The 21668-nt window shown below is 38.5% G+C and overlaps 1 protein-coding gene across 1 annotated transcript in view; it reads left to right on the top strand.

Annotated features, from left to right (window-relative positions):
- The window catches only part of LOC124622075 (guanine nucleotide exchange factor for Rab-3A-like), a 500693-nt gene that overhangs the window by 464878 nt on the left and 14147 nt on the right, over window positions 1–21668 (top strand). The window contains exons 6-9 of the mRNA XM_047147648.1: window positions 9821–10888; window positions 16321–16534; window positions 17010–17155; window positions 19497–19711. Of these exons, the coding sequence (XP_047003604.1) occupies window positions 9821–10888; window positions 16321–16534; window positions 17010–17155; window positions 19497–19711 (1643 nt within the window). The remainder of the gene's footprint in view (window positions 1–9820; window positions 10889–16320; window positions 16535–17009; window positions 17156–19496; window positions 19712–21668) is intronic.

The raw sequence follows: 21668 nt of genomic DNA, 5'->3' as shown, positions 1-21668 counted from the left end.
GATCCTCAGCAATTTCTTTGCTGGAATGATTCTGGCACTTGGCGCATGTCCCAGCATTCTTTACCTGCTGCAATAATGAATGAAATTAATACTTTATTATACTTTGTTGAAGAAATGTCTTCATGGGAAAATACAAAATTAAAATGAATGTGTAAATTGTGTCATTTGGACCTGGTTACCAAAAACTGTATTTGATCAGATTACAGCCCTCAAATTTGGTGTTTATGATGCAATTTTATGCTTCAGTGAAGCAAGGAAACTGGATGTTTTGGAAGCATTGGGCATCAAATATAGTAGAAATACTGCCAAATCCTTGGTATAAATAGGTAGAGAGAATCCACAGAGCAGAAATTACCTTAAACATGGCAGGATGGATCCTTTATGATGCAAGGAGGGGTAAGGGGGGGGGGTGTTACAGACAAGAGATAACAAATGTTCTCTTCAATTACATCATACCTGGTGATAAAAACAAAGAACACAGTTTAACAATGACAGATCGTGAGTTTTGGCTGTCAGACTGGTTGTGCCACAAGGTTACTTGTTTGGGCCTTTGTTGTTCACTATATATATGTAAATGACTTGCTAGTATTATTTTGTGGTATCATCTGCATATTGTGTGGACTTATACATTTGCTACAGTTAAAAAGACTTGCTGTATTAAAGCATGAAAGTTAGGATCATCTCAGAGCAGTCAATATATAACTTCGAACCAAAGAACTGGATGTTAATCATGAAAAATATGCAAATATTCTGTTTAGTTTATTTGCTAAAGATGAAACAATGGCTGTGCTTATATTAAACTTCTTATGATTCAAAACTAATATGGGGAAGTCATATTAAATATCTGTGTGCACAATTTACAAATGTTTCAGATTTATTAAGTAAACTTAGATCTTGTGTCAGTAATGTGCTGTTGCTCAATACAATGTGGTGTATGCCTATTGACCCCTCCCACTTGACATATAAAGACCTGATCTGAGAAAATTTGTCTGGTGACAGAAAAAGAAAAAGGAAGTCTTATTTGGCAAAAGAAGCCAATCACATGCCCCTCTTGATTTCAAATAAAAAAATAAAAATAAAAACAGAACCATGTACTGTGCTGAAGGAACAACGATATCCCACTGTCACTCAAAAGGAAACTCAAGACAATTAAACACATTGATTGAAAGCAGAGACCAAGGCTTGGTGCCTGTAGGGATGTAGGTGCTGCAGTTTCAAACTGCCACTTCATGTCACTCAGTCCCGTGTCGGGATGGAGCTGCTGTGAGCTGCCCAACTTGCCTTCTGCATGTGCGTCACTTCATTCCTCTCTGGAAGATTCCAGGCACTGCTGTTGCATCTATATAAAAGGAACACTGTGCCAGCCCCAGCAGTCAGTGACTTTTAACTCCTGGTGGTGGTGGTGGTGGTGGTGGTGGTGGTGACAACTATTGCAATCTCGAGTATTTTATTTGAACTGATGTGGTTTGTAATCCTAGAGATTTTATTGAAGCATGCCAGCATGAAAGACTCTGAGGACACGTGAATTTATTATTATCTGACTTGTTGCCTGCATGGGCATATGGTGTGGCACTATATGTATTCAGAACAGGATTTGTTTGTTGCATTCTGCAATATATTTCACTTCAAAAATCAGGAAAAATATCAACACTCATGATACGATCTAGAAACAAATCCTATACACTAATTATTGCACATGTCCCCACAAATAACAGCTGGCCACTGTGGCTGAGCAGTTCTAGGTGCTTCAGTCTGGAACCGCGAGACTGCTATGGTCGCAGGTTCAAATCCTGGATGTGTGTGATGGGCATGGATGTGTGTGATGTCCTTAGGACAGTTAGGTTTAAACAGTTCTAAGTTCTAGGGGACTGATGACCTCAGATGTTAAGTCCCGTAGTGCTCAGAGCCATTTGAATCATTTTTGAACCCACAAATAACAGCAACAAGAAAAACCCACAGATGGTAGAAGAATTTTGGAGTATCTGGAAGAAACCACCAACAAAATCCACTCGAAGCATGTGAAAGTGTTACTAGGAGGTTTTAATGTACAGTTAGGAAAGGAAAGAAATGGACCACAAGAGGACAAACAAGAGTGAACTGAACATGACCAACCCCTGCAGGAATTTCGAGCTTAAAATCATGTCAACACATTCCAGAAATCACATAAGAAACTACAAAATTGTAAATCCCCCAACACTCCCATAGGAGAATTTTGGATAGACCACATAGCAATGTCCATGAAATACACTAGAGAAGTAAAGGATTTTTCGAATCACCATCTACTACAGCTCAAAGTGAACAGGCAGATTAAGAAAACTACAGAACTTTCAGAACAGACCTACAGTGTCTACAGATAAATAAGAAAGAAATAAAATTGGTGCATCCACTGAGAAAAATGAAATACGGGTGGAGGAACATGACACACAAAAGAATCATAGAAGAAAGAATACAAGCCTAAAAGAAGATTAAGGCACAGAACATCTAAAAAATGGGAATAATTTGACAGGATACAGAAAACCCTTTCAAAAATAATTGGTAGGGAAAAAAAAGAGGTTATGAAAACAACAGATTGAAAGACATAGAAGAGGACTTCAACAGAAAAGTCAAAAAGAAATTTTTACAGAACAGACCAGAAAATATGACACGAGATAAACCACCAAGTTTATGCTTCAAAAGCGATTAGTAGCAATGAGATTTTTGGGGAAATTGAAGTGTATATCAAAAGGATAAGCAAATGGGAAATGGAGGTGCTGTATGTGTAGCAGTAGAAAAAAAACTCAAATCCACTAAGATAGAAATGGAAGCTGCATGTGAGATTGTTTGGAAAAGACTCAGTATGGATCCTCCAGTCGCCCACCTGACCAATCTCCTCATGTAACTGAAAACTTCAGAGAAAACCTCAGTTCACTTGTACATAAGTTCCCAGTTATACAGTAATCATTAGTGGAGACTTTAATGAGCCAACAATTAATTGGAAAAATTGCAATATTGTTAGTGGTGGATGTGATAAGACATCCTGTAAAACTTTACTGATTGCCTTCTCTGAAAACTACCTAGAACAGACTGTTAGGAACCCCACTCATGTTGGAAATGTATTGGATGTAATAACAGCAAATAGACCTGACCTCTTTGAGGAGTTTCACATTGAAACTAGCATCAATGACCATGACGAGGTTGTGGCAACAATGATTAACTAAGTAAAAAGGACAACTAAAACACGCTGAAAGATATATATGTTCAGTAAACTAGATAAAAACTCGGTAATGTCTTACCTCTATAAGTTACTTGAAACATCCAGCATAGACCAGGAGAACCTCCATAGTGTACAGTCACTCTAAAGAAACAGAAATTATTGTGTAATAGTTGTAAAACAAAGCATAGGGCTATAGATAGACAAATGCTGAATGAAAAGCATTTGACTGTCAAGAGAGCAATGTGTGATACCTTCAGTGACTACTGTAGCAGAATATTGTCAAGTGACATTTCACAAATTCCAAAAAAATTCTGGTCATATTTAAGGGATGTTAGTGGCACCAAAGTTAGCATACAGCCCCTAGCAAATGAGACAGGAACTGCTGATACGCTGAACTCCATTTTCAAATGTACCTTTACAAAGGAAAACTCAGGAGAAATGCCTTGATTTAATCCTCATACCACTGAAAAGATTAATGGAATAAGTATTAGTGTCAGTGGTGTTCAGAAACAATTGAAATCATTAAAATTGAACAAAGTTCCAGGTCCTGATGGAATCTTTGTCAATTTCTATTCTGAATTTGTGGCTGAGTTAGCCTGTCTTCTCACTATAATCTATCATAGATCCCTGAAACAAAAGACCATGCCCAGTTCTTGGAAAAGGCACAAGTCACACCTGTCTATGAGAAGGGCTGTAGAAGTGATCCACAAAACTACTGTCCAATGTCCTTTCTCATAAATTTATGTAGAATCTTGGAACATATTCCGAGCTCAAACATAATGAGAGATCTTGAACAGAATGACCTCCTCAATATCAACCAGCATGGTTTTCGAAAACATTGATCATGTGAAACTAAACTCTCACTTTTCTCACATGACATACTGAAAACTTTGGATCAAGGCAACCAGGTAGATGCAGTGTTTCTCAATTTCTGAAAAGCCTTTGGCTGAGTACTATACCTACACTTATCGGCAAAAGTATGATCATAGGGATCTCAAGTGAAATATGTAATTGGATTGAGGACGTTTTGTAGGGAGTACACAGCATATTATCTTGGATGGGAGTTATCGCCAGATGTAGAAGTAACTTTGGGTGTGCCCTAGGGAAGTCTGTTGGGGTCCATCTACATCTACATCCATACTCCGCAAGCCACCTGACGGTGTGTGGCGGAGGGTACCTTGAGTACCTCTATCGGTTCTCCCTTCTATTCCAGTCTCGTATTGTCGTATATTAATGACCTTGCAGACAATATTAACAGTAAAATCAGGCTTTTTGCAGATGATGCAGATATCTATAATGAAATACTATCTGAGAGAAGCTGCAGAAATATTCAGTCAGATCTTAACAAGATTTCAACTTGTGCTGAGAGTGGCAACTTGCTCTAAATATTCAGAAATGTGCTCTTCACAAAAGGAAAAAATGTAGTATCCCATGACTATAATATCAGTGAGTCACTGTTGGAATCAGCCAACTTACACAAATACCTGGGTTAACACTTTGTACGGATATCAAATGGAATGATAACATAGGTTCAGTCTTGGGTAAAGCAGGTGGCAGACTTTGGTTTATTGGTAGAATACTGGGGAAGTGCAATGAGATTGCTTGCAAATCACTTGTGCAATCCATCCTAGAATATTGCTCAAGTGTGTGGGACCCATACCAAATAGGACCAGTGGCAGAGACAGAGAAATCTCAAGGAGGAGGTGCTAAAGGTATCTTGAGCTACCTTTACTTTCACTGTAATAAAAAAATAATCAAGTCACATGCAAAGTTTAAGAAAGTTTTATTTAAACTATTGTTACGTTATTAGTAAAAATATTGTTAAGTCTTGTAACAGTATTTTTACTGAGAAATTACTATGAAATACTATTATAACAATTCACAATCAACTGATCAGTCTTGACTAATCTTCAGATTTGCACTTGCTACAACTATGACTTCTTTCTTATTCATTCTTCAGTCTTAATATTTCTGCTTCTGAATGTAAATTTCCTCCTATTCGGCAAATAGTCTGTATTTATAACTCTACATATCGAAGGCTTTCTGTACAAGAGAAAGGTAGAATGGTCACAACTTTTCTCATACAGATGCCAGACAGAATAATGTATTGAGACTGCTAGAATGGCCGCGACTTTTCTCGTAGCTATGTGTTAGCTATCTATATGGCAGACAGAAACGTATATAATACAATGACGTGGACACGCATGCTACACAGAAAAGTACAACTACTCGATAACTTTATTCAGTCATGTCAACTGACGAAAGAAACGAATGAATAGTGTTCAGGCTAACTGGCGGGGGTGGCAGTGCGGGTGGCCCCGCAAGGGAGGGGGCGCGCCCCGTGTGCCCCCTATATGTATCCGCCACTGGGTAGGACTAACATGGGAAATTGAACGTATACAGAGAAGGGCAGCACAAATGGTCACAGGCTTGTTTAATCCATGGGAGAGAGTCGGAGAAATACTGAAGGAACTGAAATGGCAGACTCTGGAAGACAGGCGTAAAGTCATTAACAAGTTTCAAGAACCGGCTTTAAATGATTACTCTAGGGACTTACTTCAGTTCCCTACGTATCACTCACACTGTGATCATGAGGATAAGATTAGAATAATTACTGCACACCCGCAGGCATTCAGACAATCATTCTTCCCATGCTCCATACATGAATGGAACAGGAAGAAACCCTAATAACTGGTACAATCAGATGTACCCTATGCCATGCACTTCACAGTGGTTTGCAGATTATAAGTGTAGATAGAGATGTAGAAAGATAAGATGGACCACTGGAGACAAACCTGAAAAAGAACTGTAAAATATTAGTGCAATAGTTTGACACACTACTAAGCTGTGATAAAGTGACAAGAGTCTACAGTTCGATTAGCCAGAACCTAGCTTGGATTCCAGACCTCCAACACATAAGAAGATCATGAAAATAATAAAGTAATTGAAGAGTAACAGGGCACCTGGAGAAGATTGATTGATTTTGAAATTCTGGAAATTGGACAACGGAAACATTACACCCAAAATACACCGAATCATTAGAAACATCTGAGGAGCAGAAAAGGTCCCAGATAAATCAAAATGGGCCTTAGTATGTCCATTCCACAAGAAAGGAGACAATACAGACCTTAATAATTACATAGGAATTCCATTACTGCCTGTGACATACAAAATCCTATCCAAAGCCCTGTTAAATTGGCAAGAACCTGAGATAGATCCCCAGAGAGGAGAATACCAAGGAAAATTCAGAAAGAGAAGGTCATTCAGTGAACAGATATGGTGCATAAGAACAATATTAACAATGAGAAAGTGCAGGAACACCACAACAACATTCACTGACTTTAGGAAGGCCTACAACTCCATAGATAGAAAAATGCTCTTTAGCACACTGCAAGAAATGAAGGTGGACAACAAGAGCAGAAAGCTAATCCAGGAAACCTCAACACATAAAATATCCAAAGTAAAGTTCATAGGACAGATCTTGGAACCATTTAAAATCAAGACATGACTGAGACAAAGAGATGGCGTGTCACCCATTCTATTCGATCCAGTTTTGGAGAAAATAATGATGACCCGGGACAAAGGAGTCAATGGGGCAAAGATGGGGAGACACAAGGATAGAACTGTAAACATTAACTATCTGACCTTTGATGGTGATATAGACATCATAACAAATATCAGAAAAGAAGGCAAAGAGGCTCTAGAGCCACTACACAAAATGTCAATCAAAGAGGACTACACATCTCGTATGAAAAAACACAGTAGGTGCCTGGGAGAGACTATAGAGAAACAGGACTGAACTTGACATCCAATGAAGAGAGGATCACAAAATTATAGAAAGCATACAGACTTACATAGAACCATTACAACAAAAGAAGTGTTTTCATCAATGCCAAATTAAGACACTGTAGTACAGTAATTCTACCAGAGATCTGTTATGCCTCAGAAACAACAGTAATCAAGGGAAGAATGAAAATCAGGGAGATGGAAGAACAAGATCGGAAAATGCTGAGAAAGATCTATACTGGCCATTTCAGAAAGGGGGCCTCTGGATAAAGAGACCAACAAAGGAGCTATAACAACAGAGGGATTATTACAAACATCAGGAAAAGAAGGGCAAAGTTCGACACACAAATACATGGGATAAATGAAGACATACTGACTAAGAATATCTTTAAAATAGTGATAACTATTATAGTGAAAAGCAGTTGGGTAAAGGAAACCATGGAAAACCTCAAGAAATCAAACATCTCCACAGAAGACATGGCAGGCAGGAAAAAAAAAACAGAAATTTCAGAAAACGTCCTAGGAGAAGAAAACAGGAAAGAAGTGGACAGGAGAAGACAACAAGAAGAAGAAGAAACACATTAAAATATATTTAATGGTAAATGTGTTCTACAGTTTTGCATCACCTTGGTTCCGAGAGTTCTAGAACCTATGCAGAAAATTGGAACAGAGATCAACATAAACATCATTTCCACCCTTTTTATTGCTCATGAAAACCACACATTGCATGTTGTTCCACCATACAGCGAGAACTTCAGAGGTGGTGGTCCATATTGCTGTACACAGCGGTACCTCTAATACCTAATAGCATGTCCTCTTGCATTGATGCATGCCTGTATTCATTGTGGCATACTATCCACAAGTTCATCAAGCCACTGTTGATCCAGATTGTCCCACTCCTCAACGGCAATTCAGTGGAGATCCCTCAGAGTGGTTGGTGGGTCATGTCATCCATAAACAGCCCTTTTCAATCTATCCCAGGCATGTTTGATAAGAGTTTATGTCTGGAGAATATGCTAGCCACTCTAGTCAAGCGATGTTGTTATCCTGAAGGAAGTCATTCACAAGATGTGCACGTTGGGGGGCGTGAATTGTTATCCATGAAGACGAATGCTATGCCAATATGCTGCCAATATAGTTGCACTATCGGTCGTAGTATGGCATTTGTGTATCATACAGCCATTACGGCACTTTCCATGATGACCAACGGCGTACGTTGCCCAACATAATGCTACCCAAAAACAGCAGGGAACATCCACCTTGCTGCACTTGATGGGCAGTGTGTCTAAGGTGTTCAGCCTGACTGGGTTGCTTCCAAACACGTCTCCAACAATTGTCTGGTTGAAGACATGTGCAACACTCATTGGTGAAGAGAACATGATGCCAATACTGAACGGTCCATTCGGCATGTCGTTGGGCCTATCTGTACCTCACTGCATAGTATTGATAGATATTGGGAGTGTAGTTGTGCAACATGCAGCCTATTGTGCACAGTTTTAGTCATAACACTACATCCTGTGGCTGCACGAAAGCCTTGTTCAACATGGTGGCGTTGCTGTCAGGGTTCCTCCGAGCCATAATCCACAGGTAGCGGTCATACACTGCAGTTGTAGTCCTTGGGCGGCCTGAGCGAGGCATGTTGACAATTCCTGTCTCTGTGTATCTCCTCCATGTCTGAACAACATTGCTTTGGTTCCCTCAAGGACGTCTGGACACTTCCCTGTTGAGAGCCCTTCCTGGCACAAAGTACAATGCAGATGCAATCGAAGTAACAATGCGGATGTGATTGAACTGCAGTATTGGCTATCTAGGCACGGTTGAACTACATACAACACGAGCCATGTACCTCCTTCCTGGTGGAATGCCTGGAACTGATCAGCTGTCGGACCCCCTCTGTCTAACAGGTGTTGCGAACACCTTGTTTACACCTTTGGCTGGATTTAGTGACATCTCTGAATAGTCAAAGGGACTGAACTGGACTGTGTCTGTGATACAGTATCCACAGTCAACAACTATCTTCAGAAGTTTTGGGAACCAGCGTGATGCAAAACTTTTTTGATGTGTGAATTAAGTACTAATGTTATACCATTTATGTTTTGCATGGACAGTAGATACTCATGAAGTTTTAATTATCACCTCGGAATATAAAGTTAACTACATAGCTTTTTGTTTTATTGCAGGTACATGTGTGCAACCCGGGGACACACTGAAATCCCCACACAGAAGCACCATAGCATACCACAAAATAGGACAGTCTGTCTCTAGTATATCGGTGGGCTGCACCGTTCTGTTTTGGCTTCTCTAGTGTTGTGCTATGGTGCTGTTGTGTGAGAATTGCAATGAGTATGAGGGATGCAGACATGTACCTGCAATCAAACAGAAAGTTAATTACCTAACTTGATTTTTTAATTCTGGTGGTTTAAACCTTGACTCCCTCTCACATGTGTATACGTAGTGAACATGTTTTGTCTTATTTGTTGGACAAATTGTATTGTGATCAACAATAGTAAACTCCTGTTGTATCTTACTACCTCTTTTTCACAGTGTGTATCAATATTAACATTACATTTATGTTTACATTTACATTTGGATGTACCTCTATGTATATACTCTTCATATGAATTTTTATGCATACTTGTACACAAAATTATGACATTTATTGCTTTATATGCTTAAGATGGATAGTATGTAAACAAAAATAATAATACTACCATCTGCCACTTTCCAATGAACTCATAGCTTTTTCACTGCCCCACTGTGATTGTCTAAATTTTGTTACCATTGTTCACTAAGCAATTCCTATTAAAAGGATCACTTCAGTTATTTTTATTTGTTTTTCAGATTGCTGATACAGTGTCATGTGGGTCAGAACAGAGCCGTGCTTCTGCTAATGGAACTGCCTATACCTCCCAAGGCAAAATCCGAAAGTACAATGCTGCTTCTTCATCAGGTGGATACCTAGTTAACGGAGAAGCATGCCCAACTGTGGAAGTGGTTAGGCCTGCGAGTGAAAAGTACAGAGGAGAAATCTCAAAGGAGTACCTTAAAAATTCGAATCTCAAACTTGCTAACTGCAGTGAACCTGATATACCTGAAAGCAAAGTTTCTGGCAGGGAGGATATAATGAATGGTAAACTAAGTACAGAGCAAGCACAGAGCCTTTCTTCTGTTATTCAGGCACGAAGAAAGATACAAGTCCCAAAGGATATATTTGAGTTCAAAAATGATGATGATTATGTAATGATTTCACTTACAAGTAATAAACTGAATACTCATGAAACTGGTTACTTGAATGGTGACAGTCTTCTTGGCAGGCTGGCGGAAAGTAAGATAGTGAATGGAAATGCAGCAGATATTGAACTGAAAAATGGTTTCATCAATGGAGATGCCTCACCAGAGGACCATTTGCAGAATGATGAGCTTACAGCTACAGGACAAAAGGACCCTAGTCTCTCTGGCGATGCCCTTGATATAAAGCACAAGACAGATACAAACGAATCTCATGACGAGGTAGAAAGAGATACGAAAAACGACAATTTAGGTGCCAGCATGCCTGATGTTATTTGTGGAAGTGAGATACGTAATGAGTCTTACACAAAAAAGAGACAAAGTCTTCCTGAAAATGACCTTGGTGTAATTTGTGACAAACCAATCAGTAATGGGTGTGAGGATGAGACTGATTATGCCAAGGGCAATGATGAAATTACACTTTCCGGATCTGAATCTCCAACTTCACAGTGGGATCGTGCTGTATCTGAAGTGAAGGAGCAGGCAATAGCACGACTTCAAGAAGAACTGCACAAGGCCCATCAAGAACTGAAGCTCCGGGATGAAGAAGTCAGCAGGTTGAGCCGTATTCGTCAGGAGGTTGAAGGAGAACTGGAAGAACTCACAGCTAGCCTGTTTCAAGTAAGCATTTTGTTTTTTACCACTTTCATCATTTTATGTTTGTAGCACCATGACATTTTCTATTGTTGTATTCTTTGCAAACTGTAAGCAGATTTTTAACTGAATATCTGTTAAACATTTAGAAAATGAAATGTGGGGGCAAGTATTCAGTGATGTATGTGTGCATTTGGTTATATCAAGTTGCCATCACTACTGACATATTCCAAACAGTTTGACGTCATGTTTGTCATTGCAATATCAGAGAATTTCTCTTTTTTTTCTCCAAATATCGTAGAAAGATGTAAAGAAACTTGTCAGAACTCTTGACTCAACTAGACTGAGACGAGGTGTTATCTGCAGACACCACAGAGGAAAGGAAAGATGAAGAAGAATGGGAAGTGACTGAAGATGTGAAGATTCCAATCAAAAGACATGGAAACAGCAAATCCCAGGTGAGGACAAGAAGTTTCCATTCAAAGGCTGTACAGTCCATAATCATTATGCCAATGAGGCAAAATTGCTGTCAGCAATGAGGCAATAATACCTCTGAAGCATCAGGTTCATGTTTGGTGAAACACAGTGTCTTGTTGTATGAATAAGTCCATTCCTGCCTGCTACACATTCTCATCTGACAGGAATCATTGACCCTTCAGGGCCTTTTTTAAGGACCAAAAGCATGATACTTGCATGGAAAGAGATCAGAACTTGAGTGGGCATAACTTCTGCATTACGACATTTGCACTATGAGGCATGTGTTAACATGAAGCACAGCACTCCTTGATGCACCATTCCATGATGGTGGTTTCCAATGTACATTGTGCCCATACACATTCTTCATTCTCCAGTGGATGTCTACTGGGGTTTGTCCTTCAGCAGCCGAGATAAGAATAACAGCATGTTGGTCCTGTTGGGATGCATTTGGTAATAACATCGCCATGGTTCATGTTTCTGTGTTTATCACACGCTTATCAGAAAGACATAGATGCCATGCTAATCCCTTGCCTACATGTTGGTGCTTATATACCCACATCATAGTTGCTCTACGTTGTTTATACGCTGCAGCAATCCCTGAAACAGAAGGTTTTTGATTACACATTATACTAAATGAATTGAGCCACGAGTTGAAAGAAATGTGCTAGAAAATGGATAACTATGTGCAGTAGATTGGGCTAAAGATGAATAAAGACAAAATGGACTTCATGCAGTCGGGAAGAAAATGATGAGGAATAATTTCTTGAGATGGATTGTATGAAGTGTAAAAGAGTTAGGTTCAAATATTTGGAGTCTTGGTTGACCAGTGACAACAGCATAGGAATGGACATCAAGGAAAGAGTAGCAGTAAGAATGAAATGCACATATTCCCTCAGGGAAACACACAGCCCAGAATCAATGTCAGTGAACATTAAGATGAGAACCTATAATGCCGTGATATGCGCAGCAGTAACACGTTGTTCAGTAACCTGGAGCATGACTAAATGAGAAAAGGAAAAATGTATTAATATTTGAAAGAAGAGAAATGAAAATATGGGGAACAATCTTCAGTAGTGCAGAATGAGGGAGGAAGAGGAAGAATGAGGAAATCTACTTCTTGATGCAACAACTGTCAATCCTACAGGAGCTAAAGAGCAGAAGAATCCAGTGGACAGGCCTTGTAGCCCGTATGCCAGAAAGACGGGTAAGGAAGGCACTTCAGTGGAAACCAAACACTAGACACCTCATAGGATGACCAGGGCAATGCTAGATGGTAGCCCAGGAGTTGAAGACACCTGGAGGAACCGAGCACAAAACTGAAAGGAATGATGGCAGTCTTTGGAAGCAGTGCATAGTCTGCAGGGCCTATGGTCACTGAATGTATATATGTGTAGATATGTATGTAGCTGGAGCAGGCAAATGAAACCATACAGTTCCAGAGACTTTTTAAGTCTCAAACACCCATGATGTGTATTTGCAGACTGGAATGATGAATGAAAACCGAGTGCAGAACAGAAGACAAAATTTTTGCACTAGTTAGGGGTGTTAAAGTAACGCTTATAAAGTGGTCACCAAGGATCTTTAAATATCTGTCATGCTCAAACACAACTCTGTGAGTAAACAATAAAGGCGACGCGTATTGTGACAAGTAATTGGTGTTTCAAAAGTAATTGTTCCCAGCGTATTAGCAGTAGTGAAACGGTTTTTTATCCAAATACATTGAAGGATTTTAAACTACTTTTATTAATGAAAAACGTTGTTGGTTGAATTTTTCCATCATCAGGTAGCACTGTAGTTGAGTCAGTAGTTTGTCTAGTGGTGTTGCAATGCCGAAAAGTGTCTGCCCACAAAATGTTGACCTGCCTGTCTACATTAATTTCAGTTTGTACCATCAGTAAGTCCATGTGAAACACTATGAATACCATATTAAAGGTAGCTGAAGTCCGAACTGTTGATGAGACACTATACATCTTTTTTTCTGAGGCTTTTGTGTTTCTGAAGCCTGTAAATTTTTTTGTGGAGCACTTGACTGTAATCTTAAGGTGGGGATATAGCCTCTACTCATTGTCCACCAATATATTTGAGAGCCTCAACAACATTAAAGTTGTACAATCACAGTGCATCACCAGATTTTGCATTGTGTGTTCATGCAATGATAGTTAGTATGTATTTGGTGTCTGTTCTGAGTAGAATAATACTAGCTTTGTGCATGTTAATGACTTTCTCTGGCAATTGTTTTTCTGTTAATAATGTTTTCTGCTCCTGTTAAATAATTTATTGATGATGTGGTGATTTATGTTCCACTCACTCAGTCAAAACTAATTTCTAACCTTCCTGTTGCACTTGTCATCTAATCTGAGTATCCTTCTCTTTCCTTTTTTACGTGATTTTTCACCCATGATCTTCATATACTTGCACTGATATTTTTGCTCATTTTCTTAAAGCTTTGTTTTATCTTGAATCATTGTGTATTATTTAATCATTTATTCTTTGAATGGTTCTAACTAGTTACTAGTTGGCAACTAATTAGTTACCAAATCCAATTTTTTTATTTATTGAGTCATTAATCACATTCTATAGATCCTATGATGAAGGAAAAAAACCTTCAGGTGCACACCAAGAAAAAGTATTTTAAAGAAATAGAAATGGTTGTATAAACTGCATTAATAAGTAAGTATTGTTAAACTGCTAAACACTATTTGTGCTTACTCAGGCTAAATGTAATAGATAAAAGCAGCAGAAGGTTTCCTTATCACTGCCATTTTCCATGTCTGTGTTTACTTCTTCAGTTTTAATTAATTTTGTCTTTGTGATGTTGTTATCCTGTCATAATGAACATTCATGACTATTTTCTATTCACATTACTAATTGTAATAATGGGCAAACTATAAATGCACATCATCACACCTTTACTTACCTTTGTCTCTCTTCTACATGTTGTTACCTCATTAATCATTTTCAAATTTCCATTATTGTGCAACAGAACATGAAATTAAGTTACTAACTCTCTTCACATATTTGATTATTCTGATAGAGAGAATGTTAGTTTCTTTGCTGTCTTTGGATATCCATGCAGAGACTAGATACCATACAGGTATCCAGTTAATGGCTTAGTTCCTATGTGTAGCTTCTGTAATGAAAGTAGCTATTAAGAAAACAATTACACTACACCTTTTGGAGCACTAACATCAGAAAAAGACTAGGATCCAAATGTTCAAGTCACTTGTGTAGAGTACTACTAGCTGTACATTATCAGAATAGATTTTCAACACAAAAAAATCAAGAATGCACTGCATAGGAAATGATTTTTGAAGATGATCCTATGGGGTGACTTTAAAAGAAAAAAATAGGTTGGCTGAAATGATAGAACAATGCAAATAGAAAAAAAATCTTTGTGGAGCTATAGTGAAGAAGCAGTTACTGTGAAATGGTCATGTAAGGAAGGTTACTACAAGAGTACTGTCACAAATAACTAGGAAGAGTACAAAGAGAAATATACTAGGCAGACTAAAGAACAGGTAAATGGAAGCTAGAAGCAGCTTACTAGAGGACGAGTGGCAAAATTAAATTAAATTAAGTTAAATGTGACTAGGCTCCCCTGTCAAATAGACCAGTCACCTTGTGCAAGTCTTTCTAGTTTCTGCCATTTTGGTGACTTGTATATCGATGAGGATGAAATGATGATGAATACAACACAACATCTAAGTCCCTGAGCAGAGAAAATCTCTGAGCTGGCTGGGAATTGAACCTGGGCCACGAGCACGGCATTTTGCCACATTGACTACTCAGCTACAGAAGCAAACAGTGGCAAAATGAAAAGCTGTGACATGTACGGTGTTACAAACAACTTTCGTAATAAAGTCTTGTTTGTGTAATAATTGCACTTGGTTCCTGCATCAGTGCAATACTTCTTTTCGTAAAGCTATATTTTTGTATAGCAAAGATTGAAGCTACCTCTAGATTTCTTGACACACCTATGCAACTCGTGACTGTCAGACCTCACAAATTGTTAGTTGCTGTATGTTTTCAGTGTGTATACTGAAGAATTAATGCAAATGAAAACACTCAGAATCTGACAAACATTGGTTTGCTCTAATTTTCTCCAAAGATCAAAGTCAGTTATCACTAACTCAGTCACAGTAAAAATAAAACACGATAACAATTACCAATGATATTGTCTTTCTTAAAACTGCTGAGGTGATCATCTTATACCCAAAGCGAGATATTTGTAGTTTGGTGTGTAATAAGTGTTGTGTACCACTTCATACACAACAGTAAGGAGAGGTGGACCACAGAGTGGTGCAGCAGGAAAGCTAAACAGAAATGGAAATGATTAGCAAACATGTAAATACAGTAAACAAAAGTTTTACTTAGTGCTTTCTCCAAGTGTTGCAAAGAAACTCTACAAAAGAACAAACAGCAATAAAGTCCAGCTACTAAAGAGCATCACACAGTGTGAGGTTCCCACTATTAATGCACAAATGAACTGTCAAAGACTGCGACTGAGCCTGGGCTGTGTAGCTGCCACCGGCGATCCTATCTTGTGGTGGCAGAGGTGCTCAATGTCAGAGCCATTGAAGACATGGTTCGGCATGCACACTTCACTGGATCCATTAGGTCTGTTGGAAACGTGTGTTTCTGTTACCAACTGTGTGATACGGGTGAGGGTGGTATTGATCTATGATAACACAAAAAGACTCTCATATGTCTTTTATCATCTTTATAGAGGCAAGTGAAGTTAACTGCTTTTTAAATTCAGTGGATTTGTTGAGATTAATATGTGTACTTCCACAGCTCTATCAGGCACCGCATAACTATTGACCTAAACTCATTATCGTGGAAGCTACAAAGAAAAATGCAAATGCAGTACTTTGTTTTTATGATACAAACATTTCATGTATACTAACAGTAAATTTATTATGTAAGTGATGCATCTTAATTATTTTTGTATGTGTTCTTTCTTCACTGAATTTCTTTTGCAGGAAGCACACAATATGGTTCGTGCAGCAAATGTAAAACAAGCAGCAGCTGAAAGATCACTGAAAGAGAGTCAAATGCAAGTGGAAGTTTTGATGGCTGAAGTAGCAGCTTTGAAAACTTTGGTCCTCACCTCCACACCTAGCAGACCCAACCCTCACCTTCATCCTCAAATAGACAATAGAGCAAGCAGGAGTAAGGATGATGCTACCCCAACAGGTAAGTGATGGGGGAAGAATAATTCTTAATGATACGTGTATGTCTGTTAAAAGTAAAGTAACTACTTTAACTACTAGAAACTAAATATATCATCAATGATAGCTTCTAAATAATTAACCCTGTGGTGCAGTTGTCACTGCAACAGACAGCTATTAATGTCGCTTCTTAGGTGTTTTTAATCAGTCATGAGGCTGCAAATGCATTCAGTCATGAGGCTGCAAATGCATTCAGTCATGAGGCTGCAAATGCATTAGGGAATATCCACTGCATGGACTGCATGCATTTGCAGCCTCTTGACTGATTAAAAACACCAAAGAAGCAACATTAACAGGTGTCCACTGCAGTGGACAATTGCTCCACAGGGTTAACATTCTTAGTTTTATGAAATTTTTAGAAAAATATGTCAGTACATAATGGAAAAAAATGTAAATACTCTGTTGATCTTACTTATGGACTATTGCACATTTCATAACAGGTGTTGGGTTGTTCAACAAAAAACATAGGAGATCTCCATCACATTATAATTTGAAATATGGCAGAGAAAATTCTCCACCAGAGTCTCCAGTAAAAGAACAACAAGTGATACCCCCCGAACCAAGTGACAACAAAGATGGATGGGAAGTAAGTAAAAGAGGAAATTTGATGAAATAATTATGACTTATTGTGAGCAGGATGTTTAATACAGGTTTTCATTCACATTTCAAAAGATAAAATGGTAGTTAAAAATATCTTTGTCACAAGTACAGTATGAAATTCCTATTTAGGGCAGCTAAACAAGGTGTCCCAGAAATGTTGTGACAAACTGCAAGGGCTTGTAGAGGGTGTTTTGAGGAATGGATCAAGGATGGGAACCCGTGTTCAGAAACACCACACAATGATGTTACAGAGCATCAAAGTTATAGGCATTGGTGCCTGCCACTAGGCCACCCTTCTGGCAGTAAACATGGCTTTGTACACTGAAAAACCATAGGTGAAATGTCTCACTCTTATTAACTCATGCACGATCTCTGTCTTGCATATTAACTGGTCTTCCACCCTTAAACTCTCAGGTTTTCAAATCTCGTCCTGTGCAGTCCCCGACAATCAGTCGCTCCATCTCATTCCATCTGGTAAGTCTTTCCTGACCCAGGGTTCTGGGTGACTTTTCTGAACTGTATCCCTTTCCCTAAAACTCTCCAGTCCTTTTCCTTCTCCTCTCTCCCTTCCCATTGAACTCTTCTGTCAGAAAGAGGAGCATTGGCTCTGAAAGCTTGTAAAAAAAGTTGAACCTTTTTGTCTGTGTGTTCTCCTGCTGCCACTTGTGAGAAGATTTTTTTATCTATTCATTTATATTATTTCAAAATGTTGTTTGTTATTCAGTGATCATCACTGATTGCCACAAATCTCACTGGAAAAGATGGAGCAAGCTACTGGGTAGATAGGCTTCATCTCCTATAAGTACTTCGATGGATGATGGTTTCAGGCACGATTTTCCACACACAATTTATTTTTCTCCTGGAACCTTCTAAATCTCCAATATTTTTTGGTAAACAGGAGAAAAATAAACTGCAGATAGAAACCTGTGGTTAAACTGTTATCCACAGAGGCAACAGAGCATTTCACTCACAGTAGACAAAGCGTATCTACACGGCAGCTAACTCCATCTTCTCCACTGGTGATCGTGGCAGTCAGTTGTGATCACTCAGTAACAAGTAACATTGTGTATAAAGTCACATATGCTGCCAAAAGGGTGGCATAGTTGCAGGCGTCAGCACCTATAACTTTAACACCCTATAGCATCATAGGATGACATTTCGCAACACAGGTCCCTATCGTTGAATTGGTCACCAAGGCACTCCCTACAACCCCTCAAAGTTTGCTGCAATATTTCTGGGACACCCTCTATTTTATCTTTCGCCGTGTAACCCGTAAACACCTTTTTATCTATCAGATTTTGAATGTATGAAAGATATGTGAGTAAATTGATTCACATATTGTCGTCAGCTTCAAACTTCCCCACATTTGCCACCTGGTCACAATCATCCATTCAGTTGTCTTGTAGTACTCACTTCATAACATGAAGTGTGTCTACCCTTATTCCATGGAATATTAACAGAGCTTAATTACCCGCCCAGACAGCCGCACATTATTTTCCCATTTCCGAGACTCAGGAAGGCATGCTGTCCCCAGATTGATTCCATGTGGCAGACTAACAGTGAGGGCTGGTGTCCTGGCCTGTCTGGATGTGGTTTTTGTGTGGTTTCCAGTATCGGAGTAAGTGAATACTGGGATGGTACTTACGTCTCACCTCAGATTCCCAATTTGCAGGCATTTTATGCACTGTAACACTTTCATGTGGATAGCACTAGATGCAGACAGATAGGGTGCATAATCTTCATCAAAGGAGGGGAGGGGGGATTGGTGATGACAGGAAGGGAATCCAGCCACCTTCTACCACTAACATTGCCAAATCAAGATTAACTTGCCAACCCCATGAAGATATGGGTTAAGGCCTGGAGAAAAAGAGGAATATTAACAGAGTTTAATTGAAATATCATTTTCATACATTGTCATAACTTTTCATAGACTGTGATATAATATAAATAACATTTGTTGACCGTGCGAGGTGGTGCAGTGATTAGCACACTGTACACGCATTTGGGAGGATGACATCCTGCATCCAGCCATCCTGATTTAGGTCTTCCATGATTTCCCTAAACCACTTCTGGCAAATGCTAGGATGGTTCCTTTGAAAGGGCATCTCCAACTTCCTTCCCTATCATTCCATAAGCCAATGGGACCGATGACCTCACTGTTTGGTCCCCTCCTTCAAATGAACCAACCAATCAATCAATATCTGGTTGATGTACATTAATGACTGATACAATTTTGTTATTATTGTCAACCCAGCAATTAGAATGAATAATTTAATCTCCCTTTTCATGTTTTCTTCAAGTGATAATTTAATTTAACAATATTGCAGGTTGATCCAAATATTCACAAAGAATTTGTCGCATGGAAACAGAACCCCAAGCTGGACAAATCAGATCCATTCATTGCAAGGATATATAATGAAGACATAAATCTGTGTCTTGATTTTCCAAATGGAGAACTGGCTGCCAAAGTACGGGATGCTGTTGAAGAAGGAAATATTTTTATTGAAGCAGTCAGTGACAAAAGCAAAACCATATTTCCTAAGTAAGTACAGCAGTGATAAAAATTGCACAACAAACCAATCAGTAATGACAGTACTGCATGAAACTGCATACCACTCGATATCTAACTAGAGTCATCCATAGATTATGTTGTAGTGCAAGCTGTTTTGTCAGAAAATTCTCTCAAGCAATCTATACATTTAAAAAGTACGACCAATCAAATGTTATGTTACTCAGCAGTTAACTGTGAACCCTAATTATTGTAAGCAGCTTGTGTGCAGCGGGAGTGACAGGTATAGACCAAAAAAAAGGAGATACTTAGAGATGACCACACCTAACAGACTTAGGTCATGAAGAAACATGTAGCAACAGTCTTTTCCAACTTCTGAAAATGAATAGGTATTTAAAAAATTAACATATCCATGAGGTTTATTCATTGTATCTTGTTGATCATTTATAATCACACTACTAAGAAAAACTGCCATTTGTAGAATTGTGAAATTTTTATCTTTATCATCACTTTTAAAATATTAGAGCTCATCTGTTGCCACTCCTGTACGCTATGCTGTACTTGGTGTAATCTTTGAGTCTTTTGCTCCGACCTTCAGTTCTTCCTTCTCCTTTCGATATGTATGTATTGCCATGGTGCAGCCATTCAACTCACGTACATTGTGTTTAGTAATAATTTTGTTTTCTTAACCTCTTATTCTATCAGTGGGACCTCTTTGATACTGGCTGTATCTTTTGCACTCTGTCAAAATATTATTGCTTTGGATTTTTAATTGTGTTAGACGTATGTTTTAATCAGTGTGTGCCATTACCTCTTTACGCTATTGCATTACTCTACACAATGGCAGTCCCCTCTGATCATAGTTTCTTGGGTTGTCATTGCATTCTGCAGATCAGTCTCAGATTGTTCACACTTTGTTCCTTTCCCTCTAAATCTGTCTTCATCTGTTGTCCCCACCTTCAGTCATTGCACCCCCTATACAACAGTTTATAGCAAGTACATCAATTCTTTATCCATATCTTTATTAACATGGTTAAGTCTGCTGCTGCAGTCTTATTGGTATTTATTACAGCCATTCCACTTCATACATTTTTGGCTTCCTTTCCCTACAAACTAATAATAAAGAATATCATTTAATTATTCTTATTATGTCAGCTTTTGGCTGTGGAATTACTATGCATGCAGAAGCACATTATCATACTCCAGTATTGCAAAACCCTCCCTACTGTTGAATGGTAATGCTAATATATTCTGTCATAGAATGGATATCATATTCTGCTACAAAAGAAACACATTAACTCCATAAGATTACTAAAGTTGTAACACTGTTATTACTCAATAGCTCTCAAAAACTGTGCACATATATTGTGCTACATGCCCAGCTATAAGAACGAATGAATTACTGCAAAAACTGTAGAACTTTCATTCACTGGTTCTACTCATTGAATAAAACTTTGCCATCAAGATATGCAGTGTTCTCCTGTTCTTTAATGAGGTTATAAAAAGCCTAAAATATTTTAATGAGTCTCTTGTGGTGGCCATTTTCACAACAGCTATATATGAATTGCAGTAGTTTAAAAAATGCCTTTTGCATGCTACATACTAAGCTTTTTATTTAACATGTGTATCCAGATGTGTTATGTCTTGCTTATGACATGCCTCCAATGGGTATCCTGAAATATTACAGATTTTTTCGTTTGCAAATATAGGTTATTGTTTTGTTTACAAACAATGTTTGGTTTACAAGCTAATCTCTAAGTACCTATGCATTTCATTATAAAAACTTCAATGAACTGTTCTAAACCTATAACCTACAGCACAAACAATAAGCTATATGTGCAAATGAAAAAATCATGTGATATTTCATGACACCCACTGAAGTTGCTTCCTGTAAATAAGGCAAAACATTTTTGGGTGTGCAAGTTAAATAAAAAAACATAATGTGCAGCTTACAAAAGGCATTTTTCTTTTAAACTACTGCAGTTTAAAT

Source organism: Schistocerca americana, chromosome 7 (genome assembly GCF_021461395.2).
Source record: "Schistocerca americana isolate TAMUIC-IGC-003095 chromosome 7, iqSchAmer2.1, whole genome shotgun sequence".
Classification (NCBI taxonomy): Eukaryota; Metazoa; Arthropoda; class Insecta; order Orthoptera; family Acrididae; genus Schistocerca; species Schistocerca americana.
The sequence above is the reverse complement of the archived record's forward strand: the minus strand, read 5'-3'. Positions and strand labels throughout refer to the sequence as shown.